General features: G+C 37.8%; 2 protein-coding genes across 6 annotated transcripts in view; one reads left to right on the top strand and one right to left on the bottom strand.

The window, feature by feature from the left end:
* The window catches only part of COPS2 (COP9 signalosome subunit 2), a 32,139-nt gene extending 25,453 nt beyond the window's left edge, over positions 1-6,686 (bottom strand). The window contains exon 1 of one of the 2 annotated variants that reach the window (XM_021072083.1): positions 6,530-6,686. In XM_021072083.1, the coding sequence (XP_020927742.1) occupies positions 6,530-6,583 (54 nt within the window). In that variant the 5' untranslated portion in view covers positions 6,584-6,686. The remainder of the gene's footprint in view (positions 1-6,529) is intronic. The other variant, NM_001105301.1, reaches the window with a different exon arrangement.
* GALK2 (galactokinase 2) overlaps positions 6,723-19,342 on the top strand; it is a 171,672-nt gene continuing 159,052 nt past the window's right edge. The window contains exons 1-2 of one of the 4 annotated variants that reach the window (XM_003121519.6): positions 6,723-7,022; positions 15,202-15,378. In XM_003121519.6, coding sequence (XP_003121567.4) covers positions 15,374-15,378 — 5 coding nt within the window. In that variant the 5' untranslated portion in view covers positions 6,723-7,022; positions 15,202-15,373. The remainder of the gene's footprint in view (positions 7,023-15,201; positions 15,379-19,342) is intronic. The other 3 variants (XM_021073702.1, XM_021073712.1, XM_005659628.3) reach the window with 3 other exon arrangements.

Genomic DNA, 19,342 nt, shown 5'->3' with positions numbered 1-19,342 from the left:
GTTTCTAAGAGGAAAAAAACAGGCCAAATTCTTGTCAAAGGAGAACTGGTTAAATAAAGTATGGTAAATCCACACACAATCAATGTAGCTATAAAAAAAATTAAGTTCTCTGCATTCTTCTATAGAACAGTCTCTAAGATTAAAAAACAAAGTATAAAACAATACATGTAATATGCCATATCCTGATTAAAAAAAAAAGAGGGTGATAAAAATGTGTGTTTGGTTACCTATGGAGAGGAATGGGAAGAGGGCAAATGGGGAACAAAAATGGAAAGGAAATCTTATCTTAACATTTCACGTTTGTGAGCCATGTGCATGTACTACCTATTTTAAAAGCTAGATGCTTCAGGTTCTGAAGAACTCTAAAAAATTTTGAGCAATGACAAAATCACTCTTTGGTCCTCCAAAATCAAAGTAGGATTTTTTCCTTTTCTTTTCTTTCTTTCTTTTTTTTTTTAACAGCCCACACCTGCAGGATATGCAAGTTCCCAGGTTGGTGTCAAATTAGAAATGAAGCTGCCTGCCTTCATTTCCAATGCAATGAGGGATATGAGCCACATCTGTGACCTATACTGCAGCCTGAGGCAACACTGGATCCCTAACCCACTGAGCAAGGCCAGGGATCGAACCAGCATCCTCAAAGACACTATGTCAGTTTCCTAACCTGATGAGCCATAATGATAACGCCAAAAGTAAGATTTCTGTTCATCATTTGTACCCTGAAACCCATACTCTCTGCCACCAGCAATAAAAAGTAATATAGCTTGACTGAGAAAGGTCTGCACGAAATAAAAACATTTTAAAATTTTCTTGACATTCTTCACATTTTCCAGATATTTTCCCTATATTTTTCCCATCCAGCAAAATAAGAAAATCTCATTCCCACTCAACAAAATCATAATACGGATCACATATTTATAGTGGACAAGTGTTCAATATGGGCATAGCAAAGACAGATAACTCTTCCTCTCCTGTGTATGGGTTTTCAATTACAGTGCTCCTCCCACAAAGAAGAGCAAGCAACCTATCCTCCCTCTCTACAGTGAGTGAGTGGTTCACAGAAGGCCACAAAGGCCTAAGTTGAATCGTAAAGTCCTTCCTAGGGTTTAACTTAGCCCTAGCAAGGAAGACTTTTTTGCCTTTGCCATTACAATACTAGCAAGATAACACTTTACATCTTGTGACATGTACTCCTATTCCTTCCACCCAAGAGTCCTGACTAATACAATTTATCAAGTTTTCCCTATCACTGAATATTCTTTAGAAAAATGGTGTGAGATGCTGACAGAGCATACCAACACATGAATGTATCATAATTTATCTACTATTATTATTAGTTAATCCAACTATTATTAATACCTATTAGTATCTGCATTATTAGTATTAACAGTGCTCATACTAATGATAATTTAGGAAGTGTTTAACATTATTTACAATTAAACATGTCACATTTCTTTTATTTTTTTGTCTTTTTGCCATTTCTTCGGTTGCACCCACAGCATTTGGAGGTTCCCAGGCTAGGGGTCTAATCGGAGCTGTAGCCGTCGGCCTACGCCAGAGCCACAGCAACGCGGGATCCGAGCCACGTCTTCAATCTACACCACAGCTCACGGCAACGCCGGATTGTTAACCCCCTGTGCAAGGCCAGGGATCGAACCCGCAACCTCATGGTTCCTAGTCGGATTCGTTAACCACTGAGCCACGACACGAACTCAAAACATGTCACGTTTCTTTTAAAAGCCTCAACTATATAATCAAATTTCATCTTTGTTAAGACTACATGCAGAATTCCAAATGTGTGCAGAGCACAGAAAACACTGGCCAAGGCCACAAAAAGTATTTTGTTTGAAAATCTATTCTTAAAGATCCCCAAGATTTTGTCTCCAAAGCTCTAAGTGACAACAGTCTCAGAATAAAATAACCCGTAACCTCCAAGATCCTTATATGCACAATGAATGACAAGTGAGTCTTACTTTTTGCCCCATCCTATATTTATCTACTACTTTTTCAAAGTATATACTCTATTCACATAAATTCAAAAGCCTTTTCAAAAAATAGAAGTTAGTGTTTTGTTTAAAACCATGTTTTAAGGTTCTTTATAACATGACATCATTTGTCTGATCTTGTTAAAATGATGACAAATAAGAGATTCTGTAAGATATCCTGCAGCTAAGACTCTCCTCTCTCCCCTTTCAAAGAAGACAAAAGGGAAGTAAATTTCTAGGGCATTAAAAAAGACTACTAAGACAAGAATAATAATACTGGAGTTCCTGTCGTGGCTAAATGTTTAACAAATTCGACTAGGAACCATGAGGTTGCAGGTTCGATCCCTGGCCTTGCTCAGCGGGTTAAGGATTCGGCGTTGCTGTGGCTGTGGTGTAGGCCGGTGGCTACAACTCCGATTCAACCCCTAGCCTGGGAACCTCCATACATTCAAGCACTAATCATAATTATAAGCCTGACTAGGTGACTAAGATGAAGCTTACAGCTTGGTAATATATTTGAACAGGTACACTTAGTCTACCTTTTCAACTATTTTTTTTTTTTTAATTCTTTTTTGGCCATACCCATGCATATGAACGCTCCAAAGGCCAGGGATCAAATCCTAGCCATCACTGCAACCTATGCTACAGCTGCTGCAACGCATGATCCTTAACCCACTGTGCCAGGCTGGGGATTGAACCCATACCACCAAAGAGACAATGCTGGGTTATTAACCCACTGTGCCATAGTAGGAAGTTCCTCAATGATTTTTTTTTTTTACTTGTAATACATTTAAGTACAAATATACAATGCCCTACCTATAACAGGGAACTACTAAAGAATTATTTTTAGTATGAAGTCAGTTTGTCTTAAATTCTTTATAAAAAGATTATTAAAAGTACTAATCAATTTCATGCTAGAATGGCTGGATTATGGAATTACAATACATTTAACTTACCAATGGCCTTATTAATGAATGGCACATCAGTTATTCATTAACACTATTAGTATATAGTATATTAATGAATGGCACTACAGTTATTATTAATTGTTACTATTAACACCATTAGCATATAAATCTGTAAAATTATCATTGAATTAAAAGACATTTACTGTACCATTTTCCACTTCTCCATTCACTGCTTATTGAGGCTACATTTATGCCTGTTTTAGTCTCAAATAAAAATAGCAAAGATCTTAGAAATAAGAAGTTAAGAATACTGAATTTGCTGCTGCTGCTTTTTTTTTTTTTAGGGCAGAGCGTGCAGCGTATGTAAGTTCCCGGATGAAGGATCGAATTGGAGCTGCAGCTGCCAGCCTATACCAGAGCCAGGTGGGATTTGAGCTGTGTCTGTGACCTACACCACAGCTCACAGTACTGCCGCATTCTGAAACCACTTAGCGAGGCCAGGCAAACCTGCATCATCATGGATACTAGTCGGGTAACAAAATCCTTGAGCCACAACAGGAATTCCTGTTTCTTCTTCTTCTTCTTCTTCTTTTTTTGTTTTTTAGGGCCACACCTTTGGCATGTGTTCCCTGGCTGGGGGGCTGAATTGGAGCTACAACTGCTGGCCTATACCACAGCCACAGCACCTCAGCAACTTGGGATCCAAGCCTCGTCTGTGACCTGCACCACAGCTCACTCCAACGCTAGATCCTTAATCCACTGAGTAAGCCCAGGGACTCTCGTCCTCACGGTTTCTAGTCAGGTTCGTTACTGCTGAGCCATGATGGGAACTCTCCTGTTTCTTCTTCTTCTTTTTTTTTTTTAACCAACTCAGTTCTCTCTTCTTTCAGCTCCTGGGCACAAACGATTATTTACTTTCTTGGATTAAAAAAGCACAGTCTTAGAAACATTTTTACTTTTTCCAGTGGTATCTTATCTATATCTACTGTACTGGGCAAGAACAAGAAGTGATTTAGGGTATTAAAATTTATCAACAGACAACTTATGAAATATATACCAAATCCTTTAGTTAGGATACTCATGGTTCTTGTTAAGATTTTCATTAAAATGAGGTGATGGCAAATATTCCGACAAACATTAAAAAAAAAAAAGTTTCCCTAAAATAGCAAGTCAATTCTGTTGACTCTTAAATCCTAAGCAAACATAAACGACCCAGACCAAAAAAACCACTAAAACAGGAGTTCCTCTCATGGTTCAGCAGAAACAAATCTGACTAGTAACCATGAGGTTTCGGGTTCAATCCCTGGAATGGATCAGTGGGTTAAGGATCCAGCATTGCCAGGAGCTGTGGTGTAGGTTGTAGACGTGGCTGGGATACTGCGTTGCTGTGTCTGTGGCTCCGCTCTGATTAGACCCTTAGCGTGGGAACCTCCAAATGCCGAGAGTGCGGCCCTAAAGAGCAAAAAAAAAAAAAAAAAAGGTACAAAAACAAAAAAGCACTTCTCTTTTGGCAACATATAAACATGACATGGCAACCAGCCCCTTTAATCTTTTTTTTTTTAAATATACAATGGCTTAAGAAAATTACATTAGTAAAAAAATAATATATATGCTAATGAGATATGAGGGGAAGAGAGGACTATTTAACAGAATGTTGGGAGAACTTTTATTTAATCATGTGATAGTTAAAATCTTACTTTTTTGGTTAAGAGATAAAAAAAGTTAAAACAATTGCATGTTCAATTTTATACTGTACATGTAGTGTAGGCCCTTAAGGAATGGAGAAACAGAGCCAAGTTAAATCATGTATGTTTAATTAAAATCTCTGCAAAAATGAACTGACTACTTCATGAGATGGATTTTTTTTTTTTTTTTAAGGGCTGCACCCATGGCATATGGAGGTTCCCAGGCTGAGGGTCAAATGGGAGCTGTAGCTGCCAGCCTACAGAAACTCAGGATCCCAGCCGTGTTGGCAACCTACATCACAGTGGATCCTTAACCCACTGAAGGAGGCCAGGGATCGCTCCTGTGTCCTCAGGCATGCTAGTCAGATTCATTTCCACTGAGCCATGAGAGGAACTCCCGGAGAGGTTCTTACTGCCATTCCTTCATTACAGTCTCACCGATGATCTTCAAGTTAATCAAAGTATTAATAAATCATGTATTCAAAAAACTATTGCTTAGAAAAGAGATAAGCACAAACATTCAAAAACAAACTAAAACCACAGACATAATTAAAAACACTTTCATAGTTAAAAAAATGTCTGTAATATAAACATGTAATAAATAAAAATGCTGAAGTTACAAGCAACATTCTTAATGGACTTCAGGCACTGCCTAAAACTGGCCTGTTTGCACAAACTAAAATCTAAGGCAGAAATCATAACTACCAGCATAACTCTACGTTTAACTTTAAGAATTACCAAAACCTCTACTACAAATTTTAGGTAATAGCAAGCATCTCCTTCCTCTCCCCCTTCCAAATGTGTTTTCTTCTTAAAGGGAAAGTATTGCAAATGCCTATAAAAAGATTTACACTACTTCAAAACGATATATTAACATCTTGAGACTCTGGCCTTATGGGCCAGACTTCCCTAAGTATCTATTTCATAATTTTTTGATAATGCAGGCATCACCATAATATACAAGAATCATGCAGAAAAACGTCCCCCAAATAAAAAGCAAAGCCAAGGTGATGCTAATTCTTGGTCGAGATCATTTTTCTTAGTTCCCACACAGATAATATTTTTGATTATCAACTTGAAATACCCCATAGTGAATTAAAAAAAATCACCCCGTAAATCCGTTCATAAATTAAACCTTGAATCTTTAAAAACAACCATTCAGCAACATAAATTCGTTTATTTCTCCACTGTTGATACTTTTAACTTTGAATATTGGGAAATTTCTAAATAAAGAAAAAAGCCATTGGGTCAACCCCCTTATACCCCTTCCCCTCCCTGCCCCCAAAAGCCTCAAACAAAAAGCAAAACCTCCTGCCCAACTGTTTTCTTAAAACAAAACAAGTAGCTAAACTATTATTTTTAAGCTAGCCTTGCTCTCAATTCTCCACTGCACCTTCACCTTAAACCAAAACGCACCCTGGACAAGACTAACCTAAGCTCTGTTTACAGGAGGCTCAGAGTGGTGTTTGGCTGTCAGGCCTGGGAGTAGTAAGGCCCCTAGTTTTCGGACCCTTCCCCTAGCATTTCGCATTCGCTCACTTCAAGTGTGAATTAGAGGGGCCGAGAATGCTGAGCCCAAAAGGGCAGAGCCGGGGCCTAAACCGCTGCATGGTCCCCAAGGCGGCTTGCGCGGGAGGCAGGAAGGAGGAGACACCGATAACCGGACGCCGGAGGTCAGGAGTGCCCATGTAAACCGAGTTGGCGCTCGGACTTGGGAACACAACGCTCGGGACCCTCTTCACTGCCTCCTTTACCTTCCCCTCCCCCATGCGGGAGAAGCAGGGCCCCGGCCCGGTGCGCGAAGTGGGAGGAGGTAAACTCGTCCTGTCACTGCTCCGGGAGAGGCTGGAAGGAGCACATGTTCTACGGGGAGAAGCGGCGGTCGCCCCTGCCTCGGCCTCTAAAGCAAGAAACCACTTCCAACCCCAGAGTTCTGTCCCCTGCGCCTCACCAAGTCGTAGTCCTCCTCATCATCGCACATGAAATCATCCTCCATGTCAGACATCTTGGCTGGGAGGGGGGAGGGGGAGGGGAAATTGGCGACAACCTCCTCCCACAATCCTCCGCGGTTCAGTGGCGTCACTCCCAGCCTCTCCTTTCCTTCCCGTCGCTCTTAGAGGAGCTGAATGTTTCCTCCCGGAACAAATTAGCTCCGTTTAGAGAGGATTCGCTACGACGCCAAAAGCTAGTGCACCGTCCCCCTCTTCCTGCGAGACGGTTGGTGCCTTAGCAAGTAAACCTAGCAACTAGGGAATCGAAGAGTACTGGAGGACTTAGGAAGCCTTCTGCTCACAAGGAGCGGTTTTCAGCCTCCTGGGCAAGGGAACAGTCTCCTTCCTTGCCTGGGACTCTGGAACCATTTCTTTTTGGTGAAAGTAAGAGGCAGCTTGGGATCAAAAACCTTTCACGGAGAAAAATCCCGACATGCCCATCCCATGTGACAGGTAGTATTTTTTTTTTTTTGCCATGTTTGTCGTCGTGCATTTAACTCACACATTTTGGTCCTGGGATGTTGGGAGACCTTTCAGCAACATGGTTTACACGTAATGTTTGTTATATCTGTAGTCGACAAAACGGTTCTGTGGCTATCTCAAATTAGTTAAGCATTAATCAGTTGAGGTACCTTAGGTCTTATTCAGTTGTTCAGCAAATTATGAACTGACCTTTACTGCCTGTGGGACCGAATTAAGGTAAAAGCTAAGGACTTTTTAAAAAAATGCATTATTGTTACACACCATCGTTAGTAGAATTCGAAATAAAGAAATGAAATAAGGGAAAAAACTGCTTTTCAAATAACGCTTTACTTACAAACTTCCAGTTCTGTTCACTTGAATCCATAAATTTTATATAGCACAGATAAAATTTCGGATTCTTTTTGCACCTAGTTATGTAACCGCATAGCAAAATGTATGCAATATATTGTTGACAATGATTATTTTATTTTTTTCCCTCCTTCCCTCCCTCCCTTCTTTTTTCTTTTTTTAATTTTATGGCCGCACCCTCAGCATATGGAAGTGCCTGGGCTAGGGATTGAATCTCAGCCTCAGCTGAGACCAACTCCACAGCTGCAGTAAAGCTGGATCCTTTTAACTCACCGTGCCAGGTTGGGGACCCAAATCACACCTCTGCAACAATCAGAGCCACTTAAGTGAGATTCTTAACTCACTGCCTACAGCAGGAACTCCAACGATGACTTTTTAAATTGTGGAATAATAGTCCCTTCATTGAATGTACCAATGCACCATAACTTACTTAAACATGCTATTATTGCTACACATTTTGAATATTGTAACAATAACACTGTTTTAAATTCTGGAGTTATTATTTTTGTCATTGTTCTTTCTTAAGAAAAAGTCCAAGAAGAGGAATTGCAGGATGGACTTTTTAGTAATCATTTAATTTACCATGTTTGGGGTCATAGTTCTTCAGAGTACTTATAACAATAATGCTGTCTACTTATACACAAAGTTTTTCCTTAGTAGTCTTCTCCTCGCAACATTTTATAATAAGAAAGTTCAAACTTACAGAAAAATTTAAAGAAATAGTCCAGTGAACATGTGTGTACCCACTGTCAGCTTTATTTGTATGTGTTAAATATTCTCAGAATCAGTTGAAAAATGCACACATCACTCTTAAATGCAGCTATGTGTATTTCCTAAAAATAAGGACATTCTCTTATCACAATATAATTATTACAGTAGGAGATTTAATAATTCCCTGCTATCATCAGATACCCAGTCAATGTTCAGAACCCCCTTATTAAACATAGACTTTAAGAATTCAAAGTCTTTATTTTTTATTTTTTTAAAGTTTTATTGAAGTATAGTTGATTTATTTATTTATTTTATTTTATTTATTTATTTTTTTTTGTCTTTTTGCTACTTATTTGGGCCGCTCCCACGGCATATGGAGGTTCCCAGGCTAGGGGTCGAATCAGAGCTGTAGCCACCGGCCTACGCCAGAGCCACAGCAACGCGGGATCCGAGCCGCGTCTGCGACCTACACCACAGCTCACGGCAACGCCAGATCGTTAACCCACTGAGCAAGGGCAGGGACCGAACCCGCAACCTCATGGTTCCTAGTCGGATTCGTTAACCACTGCGCCACGATGGGAACTCCTAGTTTAGTTGATTTATAATGTGATAATTTCTGTGGTACAACAAAGTGATTCAGTTATACATATATACACATCCATTCTTTTTCAGATTCTTTTCTCATATAGATTATCACAGAATATTGGTTAAAAGTTCCCTGGGTTATATAACAGATCCCCATTGGTCAGTCATTCCATATACCACAGTGTGCATATGCCCCCAGTCCATTCCTTTTCCTCAAAGAGCTTTTAATGATATCAATTTAGAGTCCAAGGCTTTCGAAGCATGGCAGTTTGATTATGACTTCCCAAATCCCACACCAGAGATTCTGATTCAGTGGGTCTGGGGTAGAGCTCAGGAATTTGTACTTATAACCTTAAAATAAAATTTAAAAATCTCCACATAACTCTCGTGATTATGCATCTTTTGTCTGGGACAGTTTGGCTGAGTCCTGTTGTCCGGAATAATAATTATCAGCACCCATCACTGTAAAAGTCTGGATGATAAATCACGTGGTTATTCTACAGTAACCCATAAATCTTCGGAAAAGAAAATAGAATCCCAAAGTGACTATCAGAGATACATAGTTTTTGCTTTTTAGCCAGCATAGCAGTTTTGTAATTATCTATTAACCACGTGCAGACTGATCACATGTAAAAAACTTCATGTTGATGTACTTTGAATCTATTTATTTAATTTGCTGCCTTTTAATGTAATCTCTTGCTTCTACAATGGGGAAAGAATTATTCAGAAAGTTAGTGAATAGGAGCACTATGAAAAATGCAGCTGAATTTTGAGCGTAATATCCTTTGCAACCTCCAAATTTCACAAATGTAGTCTGGAAATTTGCTGAGCAAAAGTTTTCAGTGTTTAGCATATGGCTTAGGGACACAAATTCTAATGCATATTTCTTGAATAAATAGACGCATTTATCAATCTTTGTGCAGGCCATGCCCTTATATATATCTACACATAAAAATCTTTAAAAAAATTTTATTATAGTTTATTTCCAGTGTTCTGTCAATTTATGCTGTACAGCAAAGTGACCCAGTCATGCATGTGTATATATTCTTTTTCTCACATTATCCTCCATTATGTTCCATCACAAGTGACTAGATAAGAGTTCCCTGTGCTATACAGCTCAAAATCTTTATTTGTCCTTAAAAGCCATTTAAATATCATCTGATTCACATAGCCTATCCTAAATACTTTGCACAACTATGCTGTTCTCTTTTTCTTGACATCAATTTCACTCAATGGTTAAATCATTAAATTTTTTTAATTTTAACAGGGTATGTTAATATGACATGGTGCCCTTGTACAAAGTGGATCCTGTGTTTTTTAAAATATTTTTTAAAAACTAAGGTATAGTTTAGCAGCTTTATTGAGGTACATTAAACTGCAAACACTTAAAATGCACAGTTTTATGAATTTTGACATATGTATGCACCTGTGAAACCATCATTACAACCAAGATAATGAACATACTGCTCATCACTGCAGAGCTTCCCTCATTGCCCCTTGACAATCCATCTTCTCCTCCCTTCACTTTTCCCATGCAACCACTGACTTCTTCTTTGTCATTAGAGATTAGTTTACATTTCCTGAAATTTAGTATAAATGAATACTAAATTCATACAATATATATTCTCTTTTGTGTGACTTCACTCAGTATAAGTATTTTGAGGTTCATCCATGTTGTTGCATGTATCAAGTGATTGTTTCTTTTTATTACTGAATGTTCCTTTTTATGGATATACCACAATCCATTCACTTGGTGATGGATTTCTGAAGGGTGGTTTTTTTTTTTTTTTGAGTTTTTCCCCCGTTTTTGGCTAAGATAAATAAAACTGCTAAGAACATTTGTGTACAAGTTTTTGTGTGAGCATATGTTTCACTTCTCTTGAGTAACATGGTAGATAGACTCTAAGGTAGTCTCCTCATGATACATGTGCTTATATAATCTTTTCCCCTTTAAATGTGAGTGGGATTTGTGACTTGCTTTTTTCCCCATCCCCCAGCTTTATTGAATTATAAATGTGACTTGCTTCTAACTATTAAGATAGAGCAAGTTTGGAGTTCCCTGTTGGCCTAATGGTTAAGGATCTGGCATTGTCTCTGCTGTGGCTCAGGTTCAGTCCACGGCCTGGAAGCTTCTGCGTGTGTGAGTGTGGCCAAAAAAAAAAAAAAAAAAGGCGAAGGTGATATTCATGATTATATGTATACCTTTATGTTATACAAGATTGTGAACCCATCCTGATTGGGGAAGGACTCTATCTGCCTTGCTGACTTTTCAAGTGACCATTTTGTAAAAGACCATATGGCAAGGGGCCAAGGGTAGTATCTGGCCAAAAACTACCAAGAAACTGGCCTTTAGCCTGATAATCCATAAGGAATTAAAGCTGCTGGCTCAATGGCTTCTCCAACTGAGGTTTAGATAAGACTTGTGAGACCCTAAAGCAGATGACACAGCTGAGCTTGCCCTTACTCCTGAACTGCAGAAACTGAGATAATCAATGTGTATTATTTTATAATGCTTCATTTGTGATAGTATTACTGCACAGCAATACCATGTAACAGACATGAATACAGATACATACCTAGTAATGGTGGGATTATAAAGTATGTGTATATTTAACTCTTTCAAAAACTCTCAAATTGTTTTCCTAAGTTTTTGCTGTTTTGCTTATCCACCAGCAGTGTATATAAGTTCTAGCTGTACCACATTCTTGTCAACACACAGTGTGGTCTATTGTTTTAATTTTAGCCATTCTGGCAGGAGTATAGTGGTATAGCATTGTGGTTTTAATTTGCATTTCCTTAATGACTAATGTTGAACATCTTTTCATGTGCTTATTTGTTATCAGTGTATCTTTTTTGGTTAATTATCTCTTTAGTCCTTTTGCCCATTTGTAATACTGGGTTATTTGTCTTACTGCCATTGATCTGTAAGTGTCTTTTATGCTTTTTTTTGTATTTAAAGAATATTTCCCACACCCAAGAGCACTAATATTTTTTCATGTTTTCTTCCAGAAGTTTTATGTAGTTTTAACTCTTAAATTTAGGTCGATGACCTAGTTGGAGTCTAATTTTTATATGTACTGTGAGATAAATATAGAAGTTAATTTTTTTCTGCATATGTATATCAAATTTTTCCGGCATTGTTTGTCAAAAGGATGGTCCTTTCCCTATTGAGTTGTCTTTGTACTTTTGTCAGAAATAATTGACCATTTAATTCTCAACAGAATTTGACCCTTTAAAAGTATATTTTTGATAATTTCATGTTATCCAGTATTATGATTATTTTTCATTTATTATTTATTAAACTGAGAGCTTTTTGAGGACACAACTTTTACTTCTGAATCCCCTGAAACTCAGCATCCTCGGTAAAACTGTGATGTGTGTGGGTATATTCTAGCATTCATGACTCTTCACTGTTGGATTAAGGCATATCGTTACCCCAAACGGGCTCATGATTTGGCATCCTTTTGGACTGATTACCTTAACAAATATGTGTGTGTGTGTGTGTGTGTGTGTGTATGTATGTATCTCCTACATTTATTTAGACCAAACACTGTTATGTTAGAAGGGCAGAAAAGGAGGACTCCTTTTGTTTTGGTCAAGGTTTGGACGGGAAAGAAACTCAAGGCATCTGGGAGGCAGGTAACTGAAGAGAATTTACTGAAGGAACTATTTATAGAGATGGATTGGAGTGAGGGAACCCACAAGGATGGTGAAACACACAGTCACTAGCAAGAGGCTGGAAATCCCATTTCTTGAAGGCTTGAAGAGGCAAAGGGAAGAAATCGTCTTACCAGAGCCCAGCAAGAGTGGGAGCCTTGGAAGATGGACCTCCCAGCAGCAATTGTGGTTATAGGGAAACATAGCTACTGCCACAACTATGGCAAAAGCGTGGTGGTGTGTATGAATGTATATGTGTGTGTGTGTGATAAATACCTCAGTTTCTCTGTTTTATTGCTCTCTAATATCCTGTCAGCGACCAACCCTAACCAGAAGCCAGAGGGTAAAGGAGCCCAGGTACAGTTCATAGAGATCAGCTTCTTGGAAGAGAGAAAAAATGGATCTAGAAGTCAAATAGGGAGTCAAGAGTACAACATTATATCATACAATTCAGCCGTGGCATAAATTATATACTTCACTCAGGGAGGGAACTTTCTCTCCTTCGAATGCAAGTTGCTGACTATCTTTTCTTGTTGGTGCATATCCCTGGATTTTACCGCCCAACCCAAGTAGCTTATTAAAATGTTCACACACACACACACACACACACACGTTTATATAAAGGCCACACCTGCAGCATATGGAGGTTCCCAGCCTAGGGGGTCGAATCACAGCTGCAGCCACTGGCCACAGCCACAGCAACACCGGATCTGAGCTGTGTCTGCAACCTGTACCACAGCTCATGGCAATGGGGGATCCTTAACCCACTGAGCGAGGCCAGGGATCAAACCAGCATCCTCATGGATACTAGTCAGATTCATTTCTGCTGAGCCACAACAGGAACTCCATTTTAACCTATATTTAATATTCACTCCTTCCTGAGAGGAGCTCTCATAAATACAGGTGGCAGGACCACTTTAAATTTCCACCTTATTGACTGATGCCCTTGCCTTGTTTAATTGTCATTTTAATTTGCCTCAGTCTCCTTACATTAAATAAAATGATGTATGTAAATGGTAATTGCAAAGTACTCAATAAATGTATCATCATTAATTCAATCAAACTACTCATTCTGACCCTTTAAAATGCTCTATACTGCAATTACATCTTTCAGCTCTAAAACTGCCATGGCAGAAATATGCAGGGTGCACCCTAAAAAGGCAAAAAGTGAAACAAAACAAAATGCAATTATACAATCTTAGCAATGCTATTTACCATTATGGTATTTCTAATAATGTTTTTATTCCTAATCAAAACGGTAACCATTCCTCCATGGTTTTGTGAAATGAACCCACTTTTCAGTAAGATGGTAATTCCAAAATTGTTTTTGTTTCTTTCCTTCAGTGAAATTGTTAATTTCTTTCAGTATGTTTTGCATTAATCCTCCTGTGATTCCCCTGTGAATTAAGCAGCGTAATTTTAACTTAACAATTGACATAAATAATTTGCGTGTGGAATGCTCTAGCTACATTCCCTTTGCTATTTTCCATACACCCTCATTTTAATCTTAGAGTCTTCTTGTTTGCTTGTTTGTTTGCTTTTTAGGGCTGCATTTGTGGGATATGGAAATTCCCAGGCTAAGGGGTCTAATTGTAGCTTCAGCTGTGGGCCTATGCCACAGCCACAGCAGCACAGGATCCTTAACTCACTGGGTGAGGCCAGGGATGGAACCTGCATCCTCGTGGATACTAGTAGGGTTTGTAACCTACTGAGCCACGACCAGAATTCCATGGAGTCTTCTGCTATTTAACTTCAGATTCCAGAGACTCCTGTTTCCCCCTTTCTTTTGACTTCTTTTAAACCAGAGCTTTTCCCCATTTCCTTCAGCTTTTTCCTTTTTCTCAGCATCTATACCTATTGTTTCTCTACCCCATTCTCCAATCCCTACCCTCATTCCTACCTCAACTAGGGACTTAGTTTCAGACCTCAGGGTTCTTGACTCTGCATGAGTTGTTAGTACTATTACTGCTGTATTATGGATTAGATTTACTTTTACGGATCTGAGAATCAAACATTTTTTAAAAACCCACTTTTCCTCTTTAGAATGCTACATACTTAGATATTATAGGTTGTTTTGATTATTCCAGTTGTTTTCCTAGAAGAATAAATCTTTGAATTATGGCAGTCACCTGAGATCTATTCCATATATGTTCTTAAAAAAAGAAAAGAATTGCTTAAGATAATAATTGTAACTTTTTGAGATGGGCAACATTGAATGGTTATGACAAGATAAGATGTAGACAATATTGTCAAGTTTGAACATCCTTAGTACTGTATTTAGTTTCTGGATCAAGACAGCAAAAAGTGAAAACAAACATATTGTCTTAAATTGGTGCATTTTTTTCTGTGATTTGGTCAATTTAGTGAATACTTTAGGCCTGAAATGCAAACTTCTAATTTCAAAATCAAGTTCGTCTAAAGTTTTGCTTATCAGATTTTGTTTTACTGATGGAATATGTATTATATGCAGAGTTTGTGTCAATTTTTGTAATTTATTTACTTAAATTTTAACTTGTCATAATAGCAGGGCCTTTCATTTATGTTTATTATTCTATCCTGAGTGCCTGGAATAGTGCTTAGAACACATAAGCACGTGATAAACATTTGTTAGATGAATGGATGATTATAGAACAATAGATGAAAACAGATGTGAATTCTAGTGGTGGATTCATAATAAATAGAAACATCAATAAATAATTAATGTAATTTCAGATAGCCATAAAGTCAATAAACCATATTTCAGGGATAGAGAATTACTGAACGATGATTGGAATGGTTTTAAAAATCTTCGTGACAACTCCATGAAATAGTTTTTTTTTTCTATTTATGGCTGCACCCATGCATACAGAAGTTCCTGGACCAGGGATTGAATCCAAGCCATAGCTGTGTCCTGTGCAGTAGCTGTGGCAATGCTGGATCCTTTAAACCACTGGTCGGGGCTAGAGATCAAACCTGTGCCTCCGGAGCAACTTGAGCTGCTGCAGTTGGACTCTTAACCCACTGCTCCATAGCAAAAACTCATGAGGTGGGTATATTTTTATTTTTATATATTTTAAAAGTTTTATTGAAGTATAGTTGATTTGCAATGTGGAGATAATTTCTGCTGTACAGCACACTGATTCAGTTATACATGTACATACATCCATACTTTTTCAGATTCTTTTCCTATATAGATTATCACAGAATGTTGGGTAGAGTTCCCTGTGCTATACAGCAGGTCCCCATGAAGTAGGTATTTTTATCTCCCTTTTTTTGGAGGAAAAATTTCAGACTTGCCTAGGATCACAAAGTTAGTAAGTGGTTGAACCACTTCAATCCAGGTTCATTAATGTACTCCTTCATTAGACATTCCTTCAGTGCCTGTTAGACATTGAACCATAGTCTGTAAAATAGTTCCTGCCTTCAAAAAGCTTATAATCTAGATCTGTGTTGTCGAATACAGCATATACTTCTTTATAGTTGGAATTGAAGTGTGCTGTAAGTGTAAAACATACATTGCATTTCAGATTCCCTAATGAAAAAGTAAAATATCAATAACTTTTATACTGGTTATATTTTGAGGTAATATTTGGAGATACTGGGTAAAATATATTATTACAATTAGTTTCATTTAGTTTTACTCTTTTTAAATGGCTTATAAAAATTTGAAATGACATGTTTGACTTGTAGATTCTGACTAAGTTGGCCCCAAGAGTCTGCATTTCTAATAAGCTCCAGGTGATGCTAATGCTGAGTTTCACACTTTGAGTTGCAAGGCTCTAGACTAGATAGACAAGAAAACATACAAGTAATAACAGTACTGATATGATAATTGCTATGACTAGGCAAGAAGTGTGCTTAGACACGTTGTTCTTTTTCATTCTGCAAAACAAGCCGTATTCTAGTAAACTATTTTTTTATATAATGATTTTTATTTTGTTCTATTATAGCTGGTTTACAGTGTTCTGTCAATTTTTTTCTGTACAGAATGGTGACCCAGTTACACACACATGTGTACATTATTTTTTCTCACATTATTATGCTCCATCATAAGTGACTCGACATAGTTCCCAGTGCTACACAGCAGGATCTCATTGCTAATACACTCCAAAGGCAATAGTCTGCATCTATGAATCCCAAGCACCTCATTTATCCCACTCCCTCCCCCCCCCTTTGGCAACCACAAGTCTTTTCTCCAAGTCCATGATTTTCTTTTCTGTGGAAAGGTTCATTTGTGCAATATATTAGATTCCAGATGTAAGTGATATCATACGGTATTTTTCTTTTTCTTTCTGACTTACTTCACTCAGTATGAGAGTCTCTAGTTCCATCCTTGTTGCTGCAAATGGCATTATTTTGTTCTTTTTCATGGCTGAATAATATTCCTTTGTGTACATACACCATGTCTTCCTAATCCAATCATCTGTCGATGGACATTTGGGTTGTTTCCATGTCTTGGCTATTGTGAATAGTGCTGCAATGAACATACGGGTGCATGTATCTTTTTCAAGGTAAGTTTCTTCTGGATATATACCCAAGAGTGGGATTGCTGTGTCATATGGTAGTTCTATGTATAGTTTTCTAAGATACCTCCATACTGTTCTCCATAGTGGTTGTACCAGATTACATTCCCACCAACAGTGCAGGAAGGTTCCCTTTTCTCCACACCCCCTCCAGCATTTGTTATTTGTGGACTTATTAATGATGGCCATTCTGACTGGCATGAGGTGGTACCTCATGGTAGTTTTGATTTGCATTTCTTTAATAATCAAGGATGTTGAGCATTTTTTCATGTGCTTGTTGGCCATCTGTGTATCTTCTTTGGAGAAATATCTGTTCAGGTCTTTTGCCCATTTTTCAATTGGGTTGTTGCCTTTTTGCTGTTGAGTTCTATAAGTTTCTTGTATATTCTAGAGATTAAGCCCTTGTCAGTTGCATCATTTGAAATTATTTTCTCCCATTCTGTAAGGTGTCTTTTTGTTTTCTTTTTGGTTTCCTTTGCTGTGCAAAAGCTTGTCAGTTTTATTAGGTCCCACTGGTTCATTTTTGCTCTTATTTCTGTTGCTTTGGGAGACTGACCTGAGAAAACATTTGTAAGAGAAGGTTTTGCCTATGTTCTCTTCCAGGAGTTTGATGGTGTCTTGTCTTATATTTAAGCCTCTGAGCCATTTTGAATTTATTTTCTTGCATGATGTGAGGGTGTGTTCTAGTTTCATTGATTTGCATGCAGCTGTCCAGGTTTCCCAGCAATACTTGCTGAAAAGACTGTGTTTTTCCCATTTTATGTTCTTGCCTCCTTTGTCCAAGACTAATTGACCACAGGTGTCTGTGTTTATTTCTGGGTTCTCTATTCTGTTCCATTGGTCTATATATCTGTTTTGGTATCAGTACCACACTGTCTTGATGACTGTGGCTTTGTAGTATTTCTTGAAGGCTAGGAGAGTTATGCCTCCTGCGTGGTTTGTGTTCCTCAGGATTGCTTTGGCAATTCTGGGTCTTTTATGGTTCCATATAAATGTTTGGATTGTTTGTTGTAGTTCTGTGAAAAATGTCCTGGGTAATTTGATAGGGATTGCATTGAATCTGTAGATTGCTTTGGGCACTATGGCCAGTTTTACAATATTAATTTCTCCAACCCATGAGCATGGAATATCTTTCCCTTTCTTTACATCCTCTTTAATTTCCTTGATTAATGTTTTATAGTTCTCAGAATAGTCTTTCACCTCCTTGGTCAGGTGTATTCCGAGGTATTTGATTGTGTGAGGTGCAATTTTAAAAGGTATCGTATTTTTGTATTCCTTTTCTAATATTTCATTGTTAGTATACAGAAATGCGACTTGCTTCTGAATGTTAATCTTATATCCTGCTACTTTGCTGAATTTGTTGATCAGTTCGAGTAGTTTTTGGGTTGAGTCCTTGGGGTTTTCTATTTATAGTATCATGTCATCTGCATACAGTGATAGTTTTGCCTCTTCTCTTCCTGTTTGGATGCCTTTTATTTCTTTTGTTTGTCTGATTGCTGTGGCTAGGATTTCCAGTACTATGTTGAATAACAGTGGTGAGAGTGGCATCCTTGTCTTGTTCCAGATTTTAGTGGGAAGGCTTTCAGCTTTTCTCCATTGAGTATTATATTTTCTGTGGGTTTGTCATAAATGGCTGTCATTATGTTAAGGTATGTTCCCACTATACCCATTTTGGTAACAGTTTTTATTGTGAATGGATGTTGTACTTTGTCAAATGCTTTCTCTGCATCTATTGAGATGATCATGTGGTTTTTGATTTTTCTTTTGTTAACGTGGTGTATGACATTTGATTGATTTGCGAATGTTGAACCATCCTTGTGCACTTGGGATTGTTAAACTATTTTTGCACACAGAATTTCTGTTCCTTTCATATAGCTTTATAACAGATTCACATATTATATTTAACTACATAAATATTATTACTCTGAATCATGACCTTATCTTTTGCCTTTATTTAAATGATTATGTACTAGAGAGATGTGTCTATTCCATATACAGATGAATAAGGCACATATGGCATCATTATAAAGAAGACATTAAAGAAGCATTATATTATTATTTATCATAATGAGAAAATACCCAAAATAGGTTGCTAAAGTAGATTCCCCCAATTGTGAATAATACTTTTTTATTGTAAGTCAAGATAGGAAATATTTTCCAGGAGTTGTTCAAACTAAACCACAGAAATAACATTTTTTCCCCCAGACAAATGATATTAATGCTAGAGACTTAGTTTTGAAGGTAGAGTTAGGGACGGAGAACAGGAAAAAATTCCTGGAAGAAGTGAGTTTTAAGCCAAGACCTAAACATATGTTGGAGCTAACCAGGTCTGTGTGACTCTAACACTCATATTTTTACTTTTACTTTAGAACAAGTATTTGTTTTGTTTCATTTTGATGTTTGTTATATTTTGATGCTGGAGTGTTTTATCTGAACAGAAACTAATGGTCAGTTGAGGAGAAAAAATGTCAAATTTATTAATTAGGT

This window comes from Sus scrofa, chromosome 1, assembly GCF_000003025.6.
Source record: "Sus scrofa isolate TJ Tabasco breed Duroc chromosome 1, Sscrofa11.1, whole genome shotgun sequence".
NCBI lineage: Eukaryota > Metazoa > Chordata > Mammalia > Artiodactyla > Suidae > Sus > Sus scrofa.
This window is presented reverse-complemented; position numbering and strand designations above follow the sequence as displayed.